Source organism: Symphalangus syndactylus, chromosome 5, assembly GCF_028878055.3.
Source record: "Symphalangus syndactylus isolate Jambi chromosome 5, NHGRI_mSymSyn1-v2.1_pri, whole genome shotgun sequence".
NCBI lineage: Eukaryota > Metazoa > Chordata > Mammalia > Primates > Hylobatidae > Symphalangus > Symphalangus syndactylus.
Window position 1 is genome coordinate 65,826,003 of NC_072427.2, and position 23,426 is coordinate 65,849,428.

General features: G+C 51.2%; 1 protein-coding gene across 1 annotated transcript; it reads left to right on the plus strand.

Annotated features, from left to right (window-relative positions):
- The first annotated feature begins 12,436 nt into the window (after nucleotides 1-12,436).
- VPS18 (VPS18 core subunit of CORVET and HOPS complexes) lies at nucleotides 12,437-22,862 on the plus strand. The gene is made up of 5 exons (XM_055278758.2): nucleotides 12,437-12,944; nucleotides 14,021-14,162; nucleotides 17,298-17,389; nucleotides 17,534-19,404; nucleotides 21,509-22,862. The coding sequence occupies exons 1-5, from the start codon at nucleotides 12,854-12,856 to the stop codon at nucleotides 22,232-22,234; spliced, it is 2,922 nt and encodes a 973-aa protein (XP_055134733.1). The 5' UTR covers nucleotides 12,437-12,853; the 3' UTR covers nucleotides 22,235-22,862.
- The last annotated feature ends 564 nt before the right edge of the window (nucleotides 22,863-23,426 follow it).

The following is a 23,426-nucleotide window of genomic DNA, read 5'->3' on the forward strand; positions in this document are numbered from 1 at the left end:
CTGACCTCATGATCTGCCCACCTTGGCCTCCCAAAGTGCTGGGATTATAAGAGTGAGCCACCGAGCCTGGCCATTTATTTATTTATTTTTAGAGATGAGGGGTGTCTTGCTCATCTCTGGACTCAAACTCCTGGCCTCAAGAGATCCTCCTGCCTCAGTCTCCTAAGTAGCTAGGATTACAGGCGTGCCCCACTGCATCCAGTACCTCAGCATGTTTTTGAGATTCATTCATGCTGTTGTGTATAAGGGTAGCTTGTTTTTTTGTGCTTTTTAATTTTTATTTTACTTAATTTTTTTTTTTAGAGATGGGGTCTCTCTCTGTTGCCAGGCTGGAGTGCAGTGACATGATCATGACTCCACTGCAGCCTTGAACTCCTGGGCTCAAGAATCCTCCTGCCTCAGCCTCCCAAGTAGCTGGGACTATAGGCACATGCCACCATACCTGGAGAGTTCTTTTATTTTCTTTGCTGAGTAATATTCCATTATATGGATGTACCACAGTTTGTTTATTCTCTCTCTTTTTTTTTGAGACGTAGTTTTGCTCTTGTTGCCCAGGCTGGAGTGCAGTGGCGTGATCTCAGCTCACTGCAACCTCCGCCTCCCGGGTTCAAGTGATTCTCCTGCCTCAGCCTCCCAAGTAGTTGGGATTACAGGAGCCTGCCACCATGCCCGGCTAATTTTTCTATTTTTAGTAGAGATGGGGTTTCCTCATGTTGGCCACGCTGGTCTGAAACTCCTGAACTCAGGTGATCCTCCCACCTTGGCCTCCCAAAGTGCTTGGATGACGGGCGTGAGCCACCACCGCACCCAGCCTGTTTATTCTCTTGATCGACATTTGACTTGTTTCCAGTTGCAGCTATTATGAATAATGCTGCTATAAACATTCATGTACAAATCTTTGTGTGGACATATTATTTTCATTTCTCTTGGGTACATACCCAGATGTTGAATTGCTGGGTCATGAGGTAATTATGCATGTTAAGTGGCTGTTAGTAGTTGTACCATTTTGTATTCCCACCAGCATTTTATGACACCTCCAGTTGCTCCACAACCTCACAACACTTGGTGTTGTCGGTTTTTAATATTTTGGCACCGGGCGCGGTGGCTCATGCCTATAATCCCAGCACTTTGGGAGGCTGAGGTGGGCAGATCACTTGAGGTCAGGAGTTTGAGACCAGCCTGGCCAACATGGTGAAACCCCGTCGCTACCAAAAATACAAAAATTAGTTGGGCAGTGGTGGGTCCCTGTAATCCCCACTACACGGGAGGCTGAGGCAGGAGAATTGCTTGAACCTGGGAGGCAGAGGCTGCAGTGAGCCGAGATCACGCCACTGCACTCCAGCCTGGGCGACAAGAGCCAGACTCTGTTTCAAAAAAAAAAAAAAACATTGGACAGGCGTGGTGGCTTACACCAGTAATCCCAGCACTTTGGGAGGCTGAGGCGGGTGGATCATGTGGTCAGGAGTTTGAGGCCAGCCAGGCCAAGATGGTGAAAGCACGTCTCTACTAAAAATACAAAAATTAGCTGGGCACAGTGGTGGGTACCTGTAATCCTAGCTACTTGGGAGGCTGAGGCAGGAGAATCACTTGAACCCGGGAGGCAGAGGTTGCAGTGAGCCAAGATCTTGCCACTGCACTCTAGCCTGGGCGACAGAGCAAGACTCCATCTCAAAAAAAAAATTTTTAATTAAAAAAATATTTTGGATTTTGTTGTTGTTGTATTGTTGCTATTTATTTTATTTTATTTTATTTTTTTGAGATCGAGTCTCACTCTGTCACCCAGGCTGGAGTGCAGTGGTGCAATCTCGGCTCACTGCAACCTCCGCATCCAGTGTTCAAGCAATTCTCCTACCTCAGCCTCCTGAGTAGCTGGGAGTACAGACGCGCACCTCCATGCCTGGCTAATTTTTGTATTTTTAGTAGAGACGAGGGTTTCACCAAGTTGGTCAGGCTGGTTTCGAGCTTCTGACCTTGTGATCCTCCCACCTCGGCCTCCCAAAGTTCTGGGATTACAGGCATGAGCCACCACACCTGGCCTACTGTTGCTTTTTTTTTTTTTTTTTTTTGAGACGGAGTCTTGCTCTGTTGCCCAGGCTGGAGTGCAGTGGCGCAATCTTGGCTCACTGCAAGCTCCGCCTCCTGGGTTCACACCATTCTCCTGCCTCAGCCTCCCGAGTAGCTGGGACTACAGGTGCACGCCACCACGCCCGGCTAATTTTTTTGTATTTTTAGTAGAGACAGGGTTTCACCGTGTTAGCCAGGATGGTCTCGATCTCCTGACCTCATGATCCGCCTGCCTCGGCCTCCCAAAGCGCTGGGATTACAGGCGTGAGCCACCGCGCCCGGCCTGCTGTTGCTTTTAATACTAAATCTCATCATTTTTTAAAAGCTTGAAAACAGGCTGGGCACAGTGGCTCATGCCTATAATTCCAACACTTCAGGAGGTCAAGGCAGGGGGATTGCTTGAACCCAGGAGTTCTAGACTAGCCTGGGCAATATAGCAAGATGCCGTTTCAGTTATTTTTTTAAGTTTGAAAACAGTTTCTGCAAGAGGTCATATGGATGAATATATAGTTAACTCGTATATATGCGTGTGATATAGTGTGTGCATGTGATGCACATTAATATGCCAAGTCATGCATTCATTCAGCAGGCACTTCCCAAGTACTTACAGTGTGTCAGGCCTTATGATCTAAAAGGTTGTCAGGGCTGGAAGCAGGATGAGAGATGGCTATTAGATTTCACATTAATCAGATGAGGTTCCCTGGCTTCAACATCTTTCAAAATATCTTCTAGACTACTAAAGGATAGGTAAGAAGCATAGCACCCAGCTCTGAGGCAGTGCTTTGAAAACCATTATTTTCTGAGCACTGACCTCAAAGATCTCTAAATGGACCACAACAAGGGTTTGGCATTTTTTTTTTTTTTTTTTTTTTTTGAGACAGAGTTTCGCTCTTGTTGCCCAGGCTGGAATGCAATGGCGTAATCTTGGCTCACTGCAACCTCCATCTCCTGAGTAGCTTGGATTATAGGTGCACACCACCATGCCTGGCTAATTTTCGTATTTTTAGTAGAGACAGAGTTTCACCATGTTGGTCAGGCTGATCTCGAACTCCTGACCTCAGGTGATCCACCGCCTCGGCCTCCCAAAGTGCTAAGATTACATGAGTGAGCCACCGCACCCGGCTGGGTTTGGCTTTTAGAGAATCACGGAATATTAGAGATGGTTAAGTTCCCTCTTCACAATTTACAGCTGAGAAAAGAAAAGGGTAGCTCAGAGGGGATAGGGGACTTGTCCAATGGCGTTGGCTGAGTTGAGTTTCATAACTGAAAACAAGAGGGGCTTTAAGAGCTTGGCCAAGGAGGCCACTGGAGAAACAGCATAGAGAGCAGTAGTGGGGAGAGCAAAAACCAGCGGGGCGAGGGTGGGGCTCCTGGCAGATGTGGTGCTGGCACAAAGCATTGACCCCCATTTCCCATGCTCCCTAAAGACGCTTATAAACTATGCTGACAACTCAAACATTTCATCTTTTTTTTTCCTTTTTTTGAGATGGGGTTTCGCTCTGTCACCCAGGCTGGAGTGCAGTGGTGTGATCTCATCTCACTGCAGCCTTGACCTCCTTGGCTCAAGCCATCCTCCCACCTCAGCCTCCTGAGTAGCTGAGACCACAGGCATGTGCCACCACGCCTGGCTCATTTTTGTATTTTTTTTTTTTGTGTGGAGATGGGGTCTTACTATGTTGCCCAGGCTGGTCTGGAACTCCTGTGTTTTTTTTGTTTGTTTGTTTTGTTTTGTTTTGTTTTGAGACCGTCTCACTCTTGTTGCCCAGGCTGGAGTGCAATGGCGCAATCTCGGCTCACTGCAACCTCTGCCTCCCAGCTTCAAGCAATTCTCCTGCCTCAGCCTCCCGAATAGCTGGGAATACAGGTGCCCACCACCAAGCCCAGCTAAAAATTTTTATATTTTTAGTAGAGACGGGGTTTCACCATGTTGGCCAGGCTGGTCTCAAACTCCTGACCTCAGGTGATCCACCCACCTTGGCCTCCCAAAGTGCTGGGATTACAGGTGTGAGCCACCGCACCTGGCCACTCCTGGTCTTAAGTGATCCTCCTGCCTCAGCCTCCCAAAGCCCTGGGGTTCCAGGTCTGAGCCTGTGATGGAGTGGTGTGTGATGAGCTTCTTCTCCTAAAGCAGGGGCCGGGCAGTAGGAATGCAAGGGGACCTGCCATTTGTTTACAGGTACCTAGACCTGCTGGTCACCTTTAGGAAAGAGCCCAATGCAGTTGGGGATCTGGAAACTGATTCCCTTAAAATAATTTCTACCCTCTGTCACTTGGGAGACCCTTTCATACCCCTAAGGATGTGTGAACCCCTGTTTGAGGACCCCCAGTTTGAGGATGCTCTCATTTCCGACCTAGACAAGTGAGGCCACTGGGCCTGCAGTCCTGAGGGCGGTGGGGGATGAAAGAGAGCAGCTTGGCTAGAAGCTCCCTTAGTGAGAGAAGGGATGACAGTAGCAGGAAGGGGATACTTTTTGAGAATTGGGGTGATTCAGGTAGGTTTAGACACATGCAGAAGGGAGCCAAACATGAGGGAGAAGAAAGAAGGGCGTGGAGAGCTGTTCTGAATAGGCCAAGAGTCTTCTTTCCTCAGCATATTTTAATGGAAGCCAACAATTGTGCTAGGCCCTGTGCCAGGAAGTGGTGTGCTAGAGACACTTGTCCCTGTCTGGTGAGAATTAGAGAAGACAGGGGCCTGATCCTGGCAAGGGGAGGAGTATCAGGGAAGCCATTCTAGAGGGAGCAAATCCTCAACACCAGACACTCTAATGTCCAAATGGGTGTGGTGCATTTTGGAAACATCCTTAGATCAGCATGACTGGGGCTCTGAGCAATGAAAACAGATGGAGTTTAACTGGGGATGGGGCAAAGGACTGCTAGGTTTTCTTTCTTAGTAAGTCTTTTTTTTTTTTTTTTTTTTTTTTTTTTTTTTTTTTTTTTTTGAGACAGCAGGCTCACTCTGTCACACAGGCTGGAGTGCAGTGGCACAATCTCAGCTCACTGCAACCTCTGCTTAGCGATTGTTCAGGGTCAGCCTCCCGAATAGCTGGGACTACAGGCGTGCACCACCGTGTCTGGCCAGAATGCCAGAATTCCAAAGGATTTATGCAAATACTTCACCCTCAAGGAAGCAAAAACTCCCACCCCTTAAGTGCAGGGTGTGTAGTGACTTCCTTCCAAACAGTACAGCATGGAGAGGAGGGAAAAGAATAACTCTGTAGTGGAGAATCCTGACAAGCACTATCTTGGTCAGGTGACCAGTATCAATGGTGATAAGTCATGTTGATAGTGTGTATCCTCGATATAATAGAGAGGTGTTGATAATGGTTCTTTATCTCCCCAAACCCATAAACAGCCCCAGTCTAAACATGAAAAAAAATTAAATGAATTCCAACAGAGAGCATTCAACAAAATACTTGCCTAGTACTCAAAATTACCAAGGTAATCAAAAACAAGGAATATCTGAAAAACTTAAAAACTGCCAGTCGAGAGCAGTTCAAGGAGACATGACGACTGTTTTTCCCTATACATAAACTGTGATAAAATTTAATTTATAAATTAGGCCCACTGTGAGATTAACAACAACAATAATATAGGATAGTTATAACAACAGACTGTAATAAAAGTTATGTAGGCCGGACGAGGTGGCTCACGCCTGTAATCCCAGCACTTTGGGAGGCCAACGCAGGCAGATCACCTGAGGTCGGGAGTTCCAGACCAGCCTGACCAACATGGAGAAACCCTGTCTCTACTTTTAAAAATACAAAATTAGCTGGGCATGGTGGCACATGCCTGTAATCCCAGTTACTCGGGAGGCTGAGGCAGAAGAATCAGTTGAACCCAGGAGGCGGAGGTTGTGGTAAGCCGAGATCGCGCCATTGCACTCCAGCCTGGGCAACAAGAGTGAAACTCCGTCTCAAAAAAAAAAAAAAAAGTTATGTGAGGCTGGGTGTGGTGGCTCACACCTATAATCCCAACACTTTGGGAGGCCGAGGTGGGCAGATCACCTGAGGTCATGAGTTGGAGACCAGCCTGGCCAACATGGTGAGACACCATCTCTACTAAAACTACTAAAATTAGCCAAGTGTGGTGGTGGGTGCCTGTAGTCCCAGCTACTCGGGAGGCGGAGGCAGGAGAATTGCTTGAACCCAGGAAGTGGAGGTTGCAGTGAGCCGAGATCACACCATAGCACTCTAGCCTGGGCAACAGATCAAGACTCCATCTCAGAAATAAATAAATAAATAAAAGTTATGTGAATGTGGTCTCACTCTCTCAAAATATATTATTGTATCATCCACACCTATTTCAGACTGCTATTGATTGCAGGCAACTGAAAGCCCGGAAAGTAAAACTACAGATAAGGGGGAACTGCTGTACTTCAAATGGACACAGGCAACAATGAAAGAGCCTCCGGCAGGGCGCAGTGGCTGATGCCCATAATCCCAGCACTTTGGGAGGCCGAGGCGGGCGGATCACAAGGTCAGGAGATCGAGACCATCCTGGCCAACATGGTGAAACCTGTCTCTACTAAAAATACAAAAATTAGCTGGGCGTGGTGGTGCACCCCTGTAGTCCCAGCTACTCAGGAGGCTCAGGCAGGAGAATTGCTTGAACCAGGGAGGCAGAGGTTGCAGTGAGCCAAGATTGCACCACTGCACTCCAGCCTGATGACAGAGCCAGACTCCATCTCAAAAAAAAAGAATAATAAATAAAATAAAATAAAAAAGAGAGACTCCAGTGGCCAAAACAGGAACAATCTGAGTAATAATATAAAGTAGTATTGGTGGGTTCTGAAGTTAAAAATAAATAAATAAAAATAGACCTGGCGCGGTGGCTCATGCCTGTAAACCCGGCAGCACTTTGGGAGGCTGAGGTGAGTGGATCACTTGAGTCAGGAGGTCGAGACCAGCCTGGCCAACATGGTGAAACTCTGTCTCTACTAAAAATACAAAAATTAGTCAGGCGTGCTGGCATGCGCCTGTAATCCCAGCTACTCGGGAGGCTGAGACAGGAGAATTGCTTGAACCCAGGAGGCGGGGGTTGCTGTGAGCCGAGATTGCACCACTGCACTCCAGCCTGGCCAACAGAGTGAGACTCAGTCTCAAAAAAAGAATAAATAAATAAATAAATAAAAAGGGAAAAATGTCCACAATTCTATACTGATATAAATAAATAGGAAAAGGGTGAAAAAAAACCACACTACATTTGAGAATTCTGAAGAACACTCCTTCAGCCAGGTAATCAAGAGCAAGATCAATAGTGATAAGTCAAGCTGATATGCACCTTCATAAAGTATGATGAGAATGTAGTGTGGAATGCTGGATGAGATCCTGTTCCAGAAAAAGGGCATTCAAACTAAGGGCCCGGCACGCTGGCTCACACCTGTAATCCCAGCACTTTGGGAGCCCAAAGCAGGCAGGTAGCTTAAGCTCAGAAGTTCAAGACCAGCCTGGGCAACATGGGAAAACCATCTCTCTACAAAAAAAATACAAAAATTAGCTGGGTGTGGTGGTGTGCACCTGTAGTGGACGCTACTTGAGGGGCTGAGGCAAGAGGATTGCTTGAGCCCAGGAGGTCAAGGCTGTCAGGCCGGGCCTGGTGGCTCACACCTGTAATTCCAGCACTTTGGGAGGCCAAGGCGGGTGGATCGCCTGAGGTCAGGAGCTCAAGACTAGCCTGGCCAACATGGTGAAACCCCATCTCTACTAAAAATACAAAAATTAGTTGGGCATGGCGGCTCATGCCTGTAATCCCAGCTATTCGGGAGGCTGAGGCAGGAGAATCGCTTGAACCTAGGAGGCGGAAGTTGCAGTGAGCTGCATCAAGCTACTGCACTCCAGGCTGGGTGACAGAGCGAGACTCTGTCTCAAAACAAACCAAAACAAAAAAAGGCTGCAGTGAGCCATGATTGAGCCAGTGCACTACAGCCTGGGCTACAGAGTGAGACCCTGTCTAAAAAGAAAGAAAGAAAAAGAAAACACTAAGGAAATTTGAATAGCGTATGCACTTTAGTTAATAATAATATGTCAATATTGGTTCATTAATTTTAATGATGGCACCATACTAATGTAAGATATTCATAATAAAGGAGACTGCACATGAGGTATATAGGAACTCTCTGAACTATCTTCTCAATTTTTCTGTAAATTTTATTTTATTTATTTATTTTTTTCAGAGTCTCTCACTCTGTCGCCCAGGCTGGAGTGCAGTGGCATGATCTCGGCTCACTGCAAGCTCTGCCTCCCAGGTTCACGCCATTCTCCTGCCTCAGCCTCCCAAGTAGCTGAAACTACAGGCGCCACCACGCCTGGGTAGTTTTGTTTGTATTTTTAGTAGAGACAGGGTTTCACCATGTTAGCCAGCATGGTCTTGATCTCCTGACCTTGTGATCCGCCCGCCTCGGCCTCCCAAAGTGCTGGGATTACAGGCATGAGCCACCGCGCCCGGCCTGTAAATTTTAAGTTATTTCAAACAGAAAATCTTTTTTTTTTTTTTTAATAGAGACAAGTTCTCACTATGTTGCCCAGGCTGGTCTTGAACTCCTGGACTCAAGTGATCCTCCTGCCTCAGCCTCCCAAGCTGCTGGGATTACAGGTGTGAGCCACTGCACCCAACCAGAAAATTTATTTTTAATTAAGTCAATTAAATCATTCCTTTTAATCTTGGTCTTAACTAAATCAACAATTACTACTGGTAGTTAACTTGTATAGAGCATTCTGTATTGAGGCACAGCTTTGGGTGATTTGCATAATATGCTATTATACTCACAATACTCACCTTACAAATATAGAAACTGAGACATGAGAGAGCTCATTCGTGCAACTTTTAACAACTGTTTATGAGTGAGTTAGTGTGTGTCCTGGAAGAGTTTGCCCACGGTCTGGGCTCCTCCACAAGTGCCCTGCAGGTGTCTCATGTACCACTGTCCAGGCTGAGCTCAATCAAGTGACCTCCACCCCTCTTCACCGGGATCCTCCTCCCTGACCATTATGTCACTGCCACCATCTGCCAGGTCTCCCTAGGAGTCATCCTGCACTCTTCTGTCACTTCTCAAATCTAACTTGACACAAGTCCTGGGGGCCCTTCTTTGGAAAGTTCTCCCCAGCCTATGTTCTTTCTCCTGTTTGGGTCCTCACTGCTTCTCCTTTGCCTCTGCTCGGGTCTCATCTGCTCTGAGGGGAACCCCACCTAAGCCACCACCCATTTTTCCAGAACCCACATCATATACTCTCTCAACTCCGACAAAAACCTTCCCATGGCCCATTGAATAACTCTGCAACCTGGCCACAGCCCGCCTCATTCCCTCCACTCCCTAGCACTCCAGCGGTGTACCCCAAAATCACACTGTTTGCAAGCCATTGCTGTTTTCTTTCCTTTCCTTTCCTTTCCTTTCCTTTCCTTTCCTTTCCTTTCTTCCTTTCCTTTCTTTCTTCTTTCCTTCCTTCTTTCCTTTCTGTTTCTCTCTTTTTTCCTTTTTTTGAGGTAGAGTCTCACTCTGTCACCCAGGCTGTAGTGTAGTGGCACAACCTTGGTTCACTGCAACCTCTGCCTCCCAGGATGAAGCGATTCTCCTGCCTTAGCCTCCCGAGTAGCTGGGACCACAGGCATGCACCACCACACCTGGCTAGTTTTTGTATTTTTAATAGAGATGGGGTTTTGCCATGTTGGCTAGGCTGGTCTCAAACTACTGGACTCAAGTGATCCTCCCAAAGTGCTGGAATTACAGGTGTGAGCCACCGTGCTCAGCCCTGCTCTTGGTTTTCTTGAGGACTGCATAATACCTTCTCTTTTTGCCCTTAGAGGTCCTACATGCTGTCTTCAAGTCTTAGGTCAAATTCAACTGCTTTCTTACACAGATCCTCTCTCTCACTGGCCTAGCAGTCACCTGTTACCTGTCTCATGGTAACTGCTACAATGACTCTGAGGACTAGAGGCTGGTGCATATGTCTCTAGCTGTGAGTTCCCTAAGGCACCTCTGTATCTTCATGCTCAGAAATCACTGGGTTATTTCCTGCAGTTTCTATCAAAGCAAAATGTCTACACTGCATCATTAGGGGCCCCCAAGTGGCCAGAATAAGAAACGCCAGCTGGGCGCAGTGGCTCGCACCTGTAATCCCAGCTACTGGGAAGGCTGAGACAGGAGAATGGTTTGAGCCCAGGTGTTTAGATGAGCTATGATCACATCACTGCACTCCAGCCTGGGTGATAGAGCAAGATCCCATCTCTAAAAAAAGTTCTGAGGGATCCAGAGAGGCTTCAAGGAGGAGGAGGACTTGAGAGAGACTGTCAGATGAAAGTCACATTTAGAGTTTATTAAGCACATGCTCCATGTTGGGCATTATACTATAGCAGTGAGCTTTCACGTGGATCACTGCATTTACTTCTCAGCACAGACCTACTAGGTAGGTATTTGTCTCTGTAGATGAGGAAACTGAAGCTAAGAGCATCAACTGTGCAGTGTCACAGCTAGCAAGTGGCTGGGCAGGGATAAGAGATACAGCTTGCCCTTGGAGATCATACATGCACTTCAAGTCTTGGGTGAAATTCAACTGCTTTCATACAGGAATCCTCTCTTTTGATGCCCTAGCAGTCATCCCTTACCTGTCTCATTGCAACTGCCACACTGATTCTGTGGCTCTCAAAGAATCCAAAGTCCAGTCTAAGAACTGAAGAATGAGTAGGTGGAAATGCACTGTGGTAATCAACGCATAAGGGAGACTGTACTGAGTCTGCCACAAATGGTCCACCCAGGGCCTATCCCATACATCCCGGAGAGCAACGGAGCCCAACAATGGGGTGCTGGGGTCCCTGAGGCCGTAGCTGGAAGTACTCTGTGTCCCTAAGGCAGCACTCCTATGCTGACCTCCAACTGCTGATGGGCTCCATGCAGCAGGGACAACCCTCTGCACAGTCCAGACCTGAGGGCAGATGGCAGGTGACCTGGGGGTGAAGTGTTATGTATGGAGCAGGGCAGCTCCCTGTCTGGGATCACTTTTCTTAGAGGAAGCCTCCTGCCTATTGTCCTGCTCCTGGACTTCCCTCCTGGGACCTGGCAACCTCAGGTGTGAAGGCTGCATTGAGGCTGCAGGCTTGGTCAAGAGAAGCAGGACCCTGGTGCGAAGGGAAATGAGCCTGGACGGCATAATTTTTACCTGCCCCAGGGCTAGTGCCCCTCCAAGCCAGAGAGCCCAGATAGCCCTCAGTGGGGCTGGTGAGAGTCACAGTTCTCCGCACGTGGCCAGAAAGTTGAGCAAGAGTAACCCAACCACATAAGGTATGGTGCAAACCTGGAACTTCTGAGAGCAAACAGATGCTCTTAGTTGTTAGGCGGGGGCCGCCCAGCAAAGCCAGGACGGTGGCGACCCTAGTCCAGAGCCTTCCACTTTAGCAAGGTAGAATCCAAGGGCCCCAGAAGGGAACAGACTCCATCTGGGTCGCCTAAGCAGGTGAGAGAGGCAAACCCAACCACAGTCGCGCCCCAGCCCTCGAAGGTCCCTGGCTGAGGACTCCCCTCTCCACCTCAGGCTGGGTGGCCCCCGCCTTCACGCTTGCTCCCACTTGTCCCTCGTTCTTGCTAGGCTTGGCAGGTATTTGTTCCCCGCTCCTTCACGCTCTCACGGTGCCGTGGCTACGTCGCTGGGTATGCCCCACCAGCCAGAGACATTTTCCGTCTTGTTCTCTGCCACGTCCCCAAAGCCTAGAACAGTGCTTGGCACAGAGTGGACGCTCATTCGTGGAGCAAGCGCCTGATGGATAATCCATCACTTGCTTTTCTAGTATGAATGGTCTATTTACAGGCCCAGCGCCCCTGCTGGCTTACGACCTTTTCCAGGGCGGGGAGGGGCTGTCCTCATCTCTGTGACCCCAGCGCTCCGCCCAAGGCCTGGCACAGAGTAAGTGCTCGACCACATTTTGGTGAATGAGTGAATGGAAGCGGCCCAGCAACCCTGAGCCAAGGAGCCACTGTGGGGCAGGTCAGGGCGGTTCCTGGCACAGCGCTTCCCACTAGCCTGGCCACCAGCTCTGCGGTCTCCTGGAAGCTGGGGGGCCTTTGGGTAAGGGAGAAGAGTGGCCAGGACTTGTCTGCGCGTGCCCGGTGACGGTGGGATCGAGACAGCGATTGGATTGAGGAACGGGAGGTTCCCCGAGGCTGTTTAGAGAGGCGGGAGCGGGAGCTGGTCAGGGAGGCTGGACAGAACATCTGAGGGAGCGGAGCTTGGGCACGAAAGCCAGGACTGGGCGGCGCGGGGCGGGTGGGGAAGGCCGGCTGAGAAAGCCGGGATTGCCTCCTGGTGTCAAAGTTCGGAACTGCAGCAGGATCCTGGGGGCGGGGCTTGTGTTCAGCAGCACCCGCCACGCGCCCAGCCCTCAGCCCTCGTCTCGCCTTCTGCTGGCGGGCCCGGAGACGTTGTGCGCCAGCATACGTGCGGCTCTGAGAACCCGGAAGTTACGTTTTAGGCCCGCGTCACGGGGGCGGGAGTCAGCTGGGCTGCCGGGGCGACGTTGGGATCACCTGGGACCGGCTGAAGGGAGCTTGTGATCTTCTGTAGCGGGGGCGGGGAGTAGGGTGCAAGACTGCGCCAGATTCAAGGGCGAGGGCTGCCCGATTATCTTGCTGCATAAGGCAAGAGCAAGAGGATCCTCAGGATTTTAAAGAGGCGACGGCTGCAGGTTCCCAGGATCTGTCAGAGGCTGGGGAGTTACAGCTTCCATTCTGGGGCGACGGGGACCCCGGGGGGTAGCCCTTTTGTAATCCCCAGGCCCCGGACAAACAGCCCAGAGGCCGGGCACCATGGCGTCCATCCTGGATGAGTACGAGAACTCGCTGTCCCGCTCGGCCGTCTTGCAGCCCGGCTGCCCTAGCGTGGGCATCCCCCACTCGGGTAAGGAAGAGGAGGGTGCCGCTGCCCCTTTCGGCTCTCCTAGCATTTGCTTGGGAGCAGTGGGGAGGGCAGCTCCAAGAGCTCGGGGTCATCCCCTGGGCCATGCCTTCCGGGTGTAGGCCCCTGATTCTCCTCAGGCTCTCTTGGCCCCCAGCTGGTGGATAGTCGAAGTTTGAAAGAGCAACGGGAGCTGCCGCGTGATCTAGGCTCTACCGCTAGGGTCCTTTTGAGAGGGAATTGGGGCCCAGATAAGGAAGTACTCACCTACAGGGCGCAGTTGGGCTGTTGGGAGAACTTAGAATGGGCTCCCGGCTTCTGCTGATGCTTTTCCCACCAGGCCCCTTCTGGAGGTGGGAGGGAAGGAATGGACAAAGAAAGTGGTGAAGGCGGAATATTGCAGAGGAAGAAGGGAGGGTCCCAGAGGGAATTTTGTCGCTGAACGGGGAAAATGGAGATGAAATCTTTTCGGCCTTGGCTATAGCTGGGTGCAGCCTGGAGTTTTGGGACGTTTTTGTAGAAAGTAGTGAGTCTCCAGGAGAATGAGGGCATAGGGAGCCCTGGGGAACTGTTCCAGTGAGTGGTGTTAACGAATTGCAGCTGCTTTCACTCTAGTCTTTACCCTCATTCAATGCTCAAAATATCCCAGCACTTGCCAACTCTACACTGAGGCTCATTACCGCATGGGCAGGGAGGGGGGCAGAGAATGGGGCTATACTACTTCAGTTAAGCTGGGATTGCTGGGCCAAAGACCTGATAAGGGAAAATACCCAGACCACCAGTCCCGTCTCACCCCCACGCAGCCCCATTACCACTGGGAGCAGGTATATCATGCTGAGACAGCATCTTAAGGGTTCAAAGAATCAACCCCTCACTGCTGTCAGAGTGTGGAAAGAGCTCCAGACCCCTATTGTAAAGGTGACCAGCAAATGACTTGATATCAAACTATTTGTTAACCAAGGTCCTGGGGATAGGAATATGTCAGGAAAGTGGCGAGGAGCACTGTGGTGTTTTTTTCTGCCTCTCCTTGCCCTTCACCTGTCTCTTCCATAGCTAATCTTGTCATTCCTTACCTGTAGGGTATGTGAATGCCCAGCTGGAGAAGGAAGTGCCCATCTTCACAAAGCAGCGCATTGACTTCACCCCTTCCGAGCGCATCACCAGTCTTGTCGTCTCCAGCAATCAGCTCTGCATGAGCCTGGGCAAGGATACACTGCTCCGGTAATCAAGGGCTCACAGAGCTTAGGAGTAGGGACTAGAGAGGTGTTTGGGGACTGTTAACTCACTGGGCCTTTCTTCTCTTCCAGGCAAGTAAAGCAGTGAATTTGGAGTTTTCAGGAAATATCCTATCCCTTTCCAAAGAGAACCAATACAGGGTAGTGGTTAAGAATCTGGCCTGGCAGGGCATGGTGGCTCACACCTATAATCTCAGCACTTTGGGAGGCCAAGACAAGAGGATCACATGAGATCAGCAGTTTGATGCCAGCCTGGGCAACATAGTGAGACCCCCGTCTCTACCAAAACAAATTTTTAAAAATTAGCCAGGTGTGATGGTGCAGTCCCAACTACTGGGGAGGCCGAGGCAAGAGGATCACTTGAGCCCAGGAGTTCAAGGCTGCAGTGAGCTGTGTTTGCACCACTGTACTCCTGTCTCTTAAAAAAAAAAAAAAAAAAAAAAAACAAAGCCAGGCACAGTGGCTCACACCTGTAATCCCAGCACTTTGGGAGGCTGAGGAGGGTGGATCACCTGAGGTCAGGAGTTCGACACCAGCCTGGTCAACATGGTAAAACCCTGTTTCTACTAAAAATACAAAAATTAGCCAGGCATAGTGGCAGGCGCCTGTAATCTCAGCTACTGGGGAGGCTGAGGCAGGAGAATTGCTGGAACCCGGGAGCCGGAAGTTGCAGCGAGCTGAGATTGCACACTGAACTCCAGCCCAGGCGACAATAGCGAGACTCTTGTCTCAAAAAAAAAAAAAAAAAAAAAAGGGAAGAAAAAAAAAACTGTTTAGGAGTGTAGACTTAAGAGTATTGATTGCAGCATTCTTGTGGTAGGAAAAACTGGATCCATGCTGAATGCTCATCAATAGGAAAATGGTGTTTAAACTGTAGTTCAGCCATAAAATAGAATATAATGCAGTTGTTTCAAAAAATGAATTTTCCTGGCTGGGCGCGGTGGCTCACGCCTGTAATCCGAGCACTTTGGGAGGCCGAGGCAGGCAGATCACCTGAGGTCGGGAGTTCAAGACCAGCCTGACCAACATGGAGAAACCCCATCTCTATTAAAAATATAAAATTAGCAGGGCATGGTGGCAGGTGCCTGTAATCCCAGCTACTTGGGAGGCTGAGGCAGGAGAATGGCTTGAACCTGGGAGGCAGAGATTGCAGGGAGCTGAGATCGTGGTCACTGCACTCCAGCCTGGGTGACAAGAGCAAGACTCTGTATGAAAAAAATAAATAAAAGAGTTATCCTGGAAACCTGGGTTTGGGGGTAAAAAAAAAAACAAGTTAGAGCTATATCGATTGACTAGTGGAATGTTCATAAAACATCATTAATTTAGAAAATTTACAAATTAAGACACATACACATATATGCAATATGAAGGCATTTTTGTAATGACAGCAACAAAACCACCCTATTTATGAGTATGAAAAAAGATGTTAACATGAATTTTCTCAGTTGGGAATAACAGGAGTTTGAGAAGAAAATTAAGTCCTTCTTTATACATCTTTGCATCGATTCTTTAGTTAGAACAAGGATATAATTTGGAAAGAATTTCATAAGGAAGGCCGGGCGCGGTGGCTCACGCTTGTAATCCCAGCACTTTGGGAGGCCGAGGCGGGCGGATCATGAGGTCAGGAGATCGAGACCACGGTGAAACCCTGTCTCTACTAAAAATACAAAAAATTAGCCGGGCGTGGTGGCGGGCGCCTGTAGTCCCAGCTACTCGGAGAGGCTGAGGCAGGAGAATGGCGTGAACCCGGGAGGCAGAGCTTGCAGTGAGCCGAGATCGCGCCACTGCACTCCAGCCTGGGTGAGAGAGCGAGACTCCGTCTCAAAAAAAAAAAAAAAGAATTTCATAAGGAAAATATAAACAGGAGTACTCCTCAAGGTTTTTGTCAAGATTAATTGAGATAATACTAGATTGATTAAACTCTTGGCATGGTGTATATAAAAGTGCCCAGTAACTATGAGCTACTCTTTGTTGTTCCCTTCTTACCTCAGCAATCTGGGATATCTCTGCCTATCTTCCCAGATGCACTGGAGATCTTTTTGTTTTTTCCCTCAAGTCTGATTGATTCTTTTTTGAGCAGAGGGGAAAAACTTCTTAGTGATTTCTCAAAATAAGGTGAGGGAGCTTGCAGAGCTGAGAGGGTTTTTGTTGTCTTTTCTCTTTTTTCTTTTTTTTTTTTTTTTTTTTTTTTGAGACAGGGTCTCGCTCTGTCACCCAGGCTGGAGTGCAGTCCCACGATCTTAGCTCACTGCAAGCTCTGCCTCCCGGGTTCACGCCATTCTCCTGCCTCAGCCTCCCCAGTAGCTGGGACTACAGGCGCCTGCCACCGCGCCCGGCTAATTTTTTGTATTTTTAGTAGAGATGGGATTTCACCGTGGTCTCGATCTCCTGACCTTGTGATCTGCCCACCTCGGCCTCCCAAAGTGCTGGGATTACAGGCGTGAGCCACCGTGCCTGGCCTGTCTTTTTTTTTTTCCCCCGTTTTTGTGGAGAACACGGTCTTACTTTATTGCCCAGGCAGGTCTCAAACTCCTGGGCTCAAGCTATCCTCTGGCCTCTGTCTCCCTAAAAGCTGAGATGACAGGTGTGAGCCACTGCACTTGGCAAGAGAGTTCTCAAGTAGGGCCCTGTATATTTTTCAGGGCTACTCCATAGACAGAGCTGCTGTATTCAGCAATTTCTTTCTGTTTTTTTTTTTTTTTTGAGATGGGGTCTCACTCTGTTTCCAGGTTGGAATGCGGTGGTGTAGTCTCAGCTCACTGTAACCTCTGCCTCCCGGGCTCAGGTGATCTCCCACCTCAGCCTCCCAAATAGCTGGGACCACAGGTGTGTACCACCACACCTCGCCAATTTTTTTGTATTTTTTTGTAGAGATGGGATTTCGCCATGTTGCCCAGTCTGGTCTCAGACTCCTGAGCTCAAGCAATCTACCCACCTCGGACTCCCAAAGTGTTGGGATTACAGGCCTGAGCCACTGCACCTGGCCTGTATTCAGCATTTTATGCGTAGATGTAGATTTCAGGGAAGAAAGTCTATGGCTTTTATCAGATTATTAAAGAGGATCATGATCCAAAAAAGGATCTTCCCTTCTCTAGAGTGATGGTGACGCTTGTCCCCACAGCATTGACTTGGGCAAGGCAAATGAGCCCAACCACGTGGAGCTGGGACGTAAGGATGACGCAAAAGTTCACAAGATGTTCCTTGACCATACTGGTAAGTGACAGTGGAGATCTGAGGAGGGGTCTCTGGTCAGTCACTGCCTGGGTGGGTGGGCTCTGAGGGTGGTGTGGGGGCCAGGAGGAGGCTGAGGGTGGGAATGGCATCATCCACTGGGGCGCCATGCTCTCCCCACTCCAGGCTCTCACCTGCTGATTGCCCTGAGCAGCACGGAGGTCCTCTACGTGAACCGAAACGGACAGAAGATACGGCCACTAGCACGCTGGAAGGGGCAGCTGGTGGAGAGTGTGGGTTGGAACAAGGCACTGGGCACGGAGAGCAGCACAGGCCCCATCCTGGTCGGGACTGCCCAAGGCCACATCTTCGAAGCAGAGCTCTCAGCCAGCGAAGGTGGGCTTTTTGGCCCTGCTCCGGATCTCTACTTCCGCCCATTGTACGTGCTAAATGAAGAAGGGGGTCCAGCACCTGTGTGCTCACTTGAGGCCGAGCGGGGCCCTGATGGGCGTAGCTTTGTTATTGCCACCACTCGGCAGCGCCTCTTCCAGTTCATAGGCCGAGCAGCAGAGGGGGCTGAGGCCCAGGGTTTCTCAGGGCTCTTTGCAGCTTACACGGACCACCCACCCCCATTCCGTGAGTTTCCCAGCAACCTGGGCTACAGTGAGTTGGCCTTCTACACCCCCAAGCTGCGCTCTGCACCCCGGGCCTTCGCCTGGATGATGGGGGATGGTGTGTTGTATGGGGCATTGGACTGTGGGCGCCCTGACTCTCTGCTGAGCGAGGAGCGAGTCTGGGAGTACCCAGAGGGGGTAGGGCCTGGGGCCAGCCCACCCCTAGCCATCGTCTTGACCCAGTTCCACTTCCTGCTGCTGCTGGCAGACCGGGTGGAGGCAGTGTGCACACTGACCGGGCAGGTGGTGCTGCGGGATCACTTCCTGGAGAAATTTGGGCCGCTGAAGCACATGGTGAAGGACTCCTCCACAGGCCAGCTGTGGGCCTACACTGAGCGGGCTGTCTTCCGCTACCACGTGCAACGGGAGGCCCGAGATGTCTGGCGCACCTATCTGGACATGAACCGCTTCGATCTGGCCAAAGAGTATTGTCGAGAGCGGCCCGACTGCCTGGACACTGTCCTGGCCCGGGAGGCCGATTTCTGCTTTCGCCAGCGTCGCTACCTGGAGAGCGCACGCTGCTATGCCCTGACCCAGAGCTACTTTGAGGAGATTGCCCTCAAGTTCCTGGAGGCCCGACAGGAGGAGGCTCTGGCTGAGTTCCTGCAGCGAAAACTGGCCAGTTTGAAGCCAGCCGAACGTACCCAGGCCACGCTGCTGACCACCTGGCTGACAGAGCTCTACCTGAGCCGGCTTGGGGCTCTGCAGGGCGACCCAGAGGCCCTGACCCTCTACCGAGAAACCAAGGAATGCTTTCGAACCTTCCTCAGCAGCCCCCGCCACAAAGAGTGGCTCTTTGCCAGCCGGGCTTCTATCCATGAGCTGCTCGCCAGTCATGGGGACACAGAGCACATGGTGTACTTTGCAGTGATCATGCAGGACTATGAGCGGGTAGTGGCTTACCACTGTCAGCACGAGGCCTACGAGGAGGCCCTGGCCGTGCTCGCCCGCCACCGTGACCCCCAGCTCTTCTACAAGTTCTCACCCATCCTCATCCGTCACATCCCCCGCCAGCTTGTAGATGCCTGGATTGAGATGGGCAGCCGGCTGGATGCTCGGCAGCTCATTCCTGCCCTGGTGAACTACAGCCAGGGTGGTGAGGTCCAGCAGGTGAGCCAGGCCATCCGCTACATGGAGTTCTGCGTGAACGTGCTGGGGGAGACTGAGCAGGCCATCCACAACTACCTGCTGTCGCTGTATGCCCGTGGCCGGCCGGACTCACTGCTGGCCTATCTCGAGCAGGCTGGGGTCAGCCCCCACCGGGTACATTACGACCTCAAGTATGCGCTGCGGCTCTGCGCCGAGCATGGCCACCACCGCGCTTGTGTCCATGTCTACAAGGTCCTAGAGCTATATGAGGAGGCTGTGGACCTGGCTCTGCAGGTAAGCCAGTGTGTCTTGACCCCAGCTGGGAGAGGGACCCAAAGAGCAGTAGCTTTAGATGCAGAAGGGCTTGGGGGGCCATGGCTAGAGGGTGCTGGCTTCCCTTGCAGAGAGGGAAGATTAAGGGCGTGGACTGTTAAGTCAGATTTGAATTCTAGCTATGCCACTTACTAAGCTGTGTGACCTTGGGTTAGTTTCTGAACCTCTCTGTGCTCAGATTATTCGGCCACAAGAGGGGGTCAGTGTTATAGTACATTTACCTCATAGAGTTGACAAAGTTCTGTGTATGAAAAGTACTCAGGACTGGGTGTGGTGGCTTGCGCCAGCACTTTGGGAGGCTGAGGCGGGCGGATCACAAGGTCAGGAGTTCGAGACCAGCCTGACCAACATGGTGAAACCCCATCTCTACTAAAAATATAAAAATTAGCTGGGCATTGTGGTGTGTGCCTGTAATCCCAGCTACTCAGTAGGCTGAGGCAGGAGAATCCCCCCATCCCGGGCGGTGGAGGTTGCAGTGAGCTGAGATCACGCCATTATACTCCAGCCTGGGTGACAGAGCAAGACTCCGTCTCAAAAAAAAAAAAAAGAAAAAGAAAAGAAAAATACTTGGCTGGGCTCGGTGGCTCATGCCTGTAATCCCAGCACTTTGGGAGGCCGAGGCGGGCGGATCACGAGGTCAGGAGATCGAGACCATCCTGGATAACACGGTGAAACCCCGTCTCTACTAAAAATACAAAAAAAATTAGCCGGGCTAGGTGGCGGGCGCCTGTAGTCCCAGCTACTCGGAAGCCTGAGGCAGGAGAATGACGTGAACCCCGGGGGGCGGAGCCTGCAGTGAGCTGAGATCACGCCACTGCACTCCAGCCTGGGCGACAGTGAGACGCGAGACTCTGTCTCAAAAAAAACAGAAAAATACTCAGGGCCGGGTGCAGTGGCTCGTGCCTATAATCCCAGCACTTAGGGAGGCCAAGGTGGGCAGATCACATGAGGTCAGGAGTTCGAGACCAGCCTGGCCAACATGTCGAAATCCTGTCTCTACTGAAAATACAAAAGTTAGCTGGGCGTGGTGTCACGCATCTGTAATTCCAGCTACTCGGGAGGCTGAGGCAGGAGAATCACTTGAACCTGGGAGGAGGAGGTTTCAGTGAACCGAAATCGCACCACTGCACTCCAGCCTGGTCAACAGAATGAGATTCTGTCTCAAAAAGAAAAAAAGAAAAGTACTTAGAAAACTGCCTGGTACATACACGTTAGCAGAAGAGGAAGGTACTGAGTTACACTTCTCAAACCATGAATTGTCACCTGCCTTAGCATCACATGAAGTGCTATTTAACATGCAGTTCCTAGGCCTGAACTCAGAACTTACTGAATCAGAATGTCTGGGGGCAGGGCTCAAAAATTTGTATTTTGAATATGTTTCCCAGGTGATTTCTTTTTTTTTTTTTTTTTTTTTTTTGAGATGGAAAGATGGAATCTTGCTCTGTCTCCCAGGCTGGAGTGCAGTGGCCCAATCTCGGCTCACTGCAAGCTCCGCCTCCCAGGTTCACGCCATTCTCCTGGCTCAGCCTCCTGGATAGCTGGGACTACAGGTGCCCGCCACCACGCCCAGCTAATTTTTTTTTTTTTTTTTTTGAGATGGAGTCTTGCTCTGTCGCCCAGGCTGGAGTGCAGTGGCGCGATCTCGGCTCACTGCAAGCTCCGCCTCCCGGGTTCACGCCATTCTCCTGCCTCAGCCTCCGAGTAGCTGGGACTACAGGCGCCCGCCACCACGCCCGGGTAATTTTTTGTATTTTTAGTAGAGACGGGGTTTCACTGTGTTAGCCAGGATGGTCTCGATCTCCTGACCCCGTGATCCGCCTGCCTCGGCCTCCCAAAGTGCTGGGATTACAGGCGTGAGCCACCGCGCCCAGCCTCCCAGGTGATTTCTAACTTCACTAGAATTGGAGCCCTACTACTCTAAGTAGCTTTTACATAGCTGTGGCAGGGGCAGGTCCCCTTGCTCCCAGGAGTGCTGGGAATCCTGCCTCGGGGCCATCTCTCTCTCCCGTAGTCTCCATGTTGGGCAGGGAGGGGCTTGGCCCTAAAGCCCATGCTCTCCCCACAGGTGGACGTGGACCTGGCCAAGCAGTGTGCAGACCTGCCTGAGGAGGATGAGGAATTGCGCAAGAAGCTGTGGCTGAAGATCGCACGGCACGTGGTGCAGGAGGAGGAAGATGTGCAGACAGCCATGGCTTGCCTGGCTAGCTGCCCCCTGCTCAAGATTGAGGATGTGCTGCCCTTCTTTCCTGATTTCGTCACCATCGACCACTTCAAGGAGGCGATCTGCAGCTCACTTAAGGCCTACAACCACCACATCCAGGAGCTGCAGCGGGAGATGGAAGAGGCTACAGCCAGTGCCCAGCGCATCCGGCGAGACCTGCAGGAGCTGCGGGGCCGCTACGGCACTGTAGAGCCCCAGGACAAATGTGCCACCTGCGACTTCCCCCTGCTCAACCGCCCTTTTTACCTCTTCCTCTGTGGCCATATGTTCCATGCTGACTGCCTGCTGCAGGCCGTGCGACCTGGCCTGCCAGCCTACAAGCAGGCCCGGCTGGAGGAGCTGCAGAGGAAGCTGGGGGCTGCTCCACCCCCAGCCAAGGGCTCTGCCCGGGCCAAGGAGGCCGAAGGTGGGGCTGCCACAGCAGGGCCCAGCCGGGAACAGCTCAAGGCTGACCTGGATGAGTTGGTGGCCGCTGAGTGTGTGTACTGTGGGGAGCTGATGATCCGCTCTATTGACCGGCCGTTCATCGACCCCCAGCGCTACGAGGAGGAGCAGCTCAGTTGGCTGTAGGAGGGTGTCACCTTTGATGGGGGGTGGGCAATGGGGAGCAGCGGCTTGAACCCACTTGGGAAGGCTGCCTCCTAGGCTCTGCCCAGTCATCTTGCAGTTGCCACACTGTGACCATGTTGACGGGAGTAGAGTAGCGCTGTTGGCCAGGAGGTGTCAGGTGTGAGTGTATTCTGCCAGCTTTTCATGCTGTTCTTCAGAGCTGCAGTTATGCCAGACCATCAGCCTGCCTCCCGGTAGAGGCCCTTCACCTGGAGAAATCAGAAATCTGACCCAATTCCACCCCCTGCCTCTAGCAGCTCTTCTGTCCCTGTCATTCCCCACACACATCCTGTTCACCTCGAGAGAGAGAGAGCACCTTTCTTCCGTCTGTTCTCTGCGGCCTCTGGAACCCCAGCTCTTCTCCCTCGGAAGAAGCCTTCTCTTCCTCCTGCCTATAGGTGTCCCAGAAGTGAGAAGGCAGCCTTTGAAGTCCTGGGCATTGGGTGAGAAAGTGATGCTAGTGGGGGCATGCTTTTGTGCACACTGTCTGGGGCTCCAGTGTGAAGGGTGCCCTGGGGCCAAGGGCCTTGTGGAGGATGGTCAGTGATGGTGATGGAGGTGGAGAGCATTAAACTGCACTGCACTGGTGGCTTTGTGTCGATGCTGGGCTGAGCGGTGTGTGAGTGATCTCCAGGCGGGGCTGGAGTGTCACAGGGAGGCTGCCAGGCCCTACATGCCCCCACACCTTGGCACGCAGTCCTTCACCTTGTCCGCCAACTCTACCTCTCCAGGGCTCATTGGGGATTGCAGCCAACCAGCCTGAATTGTGAAGCAGGGGCTGTTCTTCCCTTTGGCCAGCAGATGGTGCTGCTCCCCACAGAATCCTTTGCTTTCCGGCAGCTGGGAGCAGTGATTTCTGTCACTCTATTAGTGCTTGCTTCTTCCCTACTTGTCGCAAGAATTTTCTTGGAGTCAGCCGGGCATGGTGGCTCACGCCTATAATCCCAGCACTTTGGGAGGCTGAGGTGGGCGGATCACGAGGTCAGGAGATCGAGACAATCCTGGCTAACACAGAGAAACCCCGTCTCTACTAAAAATACAAAAAATTAGCCGGGCATGGTGGCAGGTGCCTATAGTCCCAGCTACTCAGGACGCTGAGGCAGGAGAATGGCGTGAACCCGGGAGGCGGAGTTTGCAGTGAGCTGAGATTGCG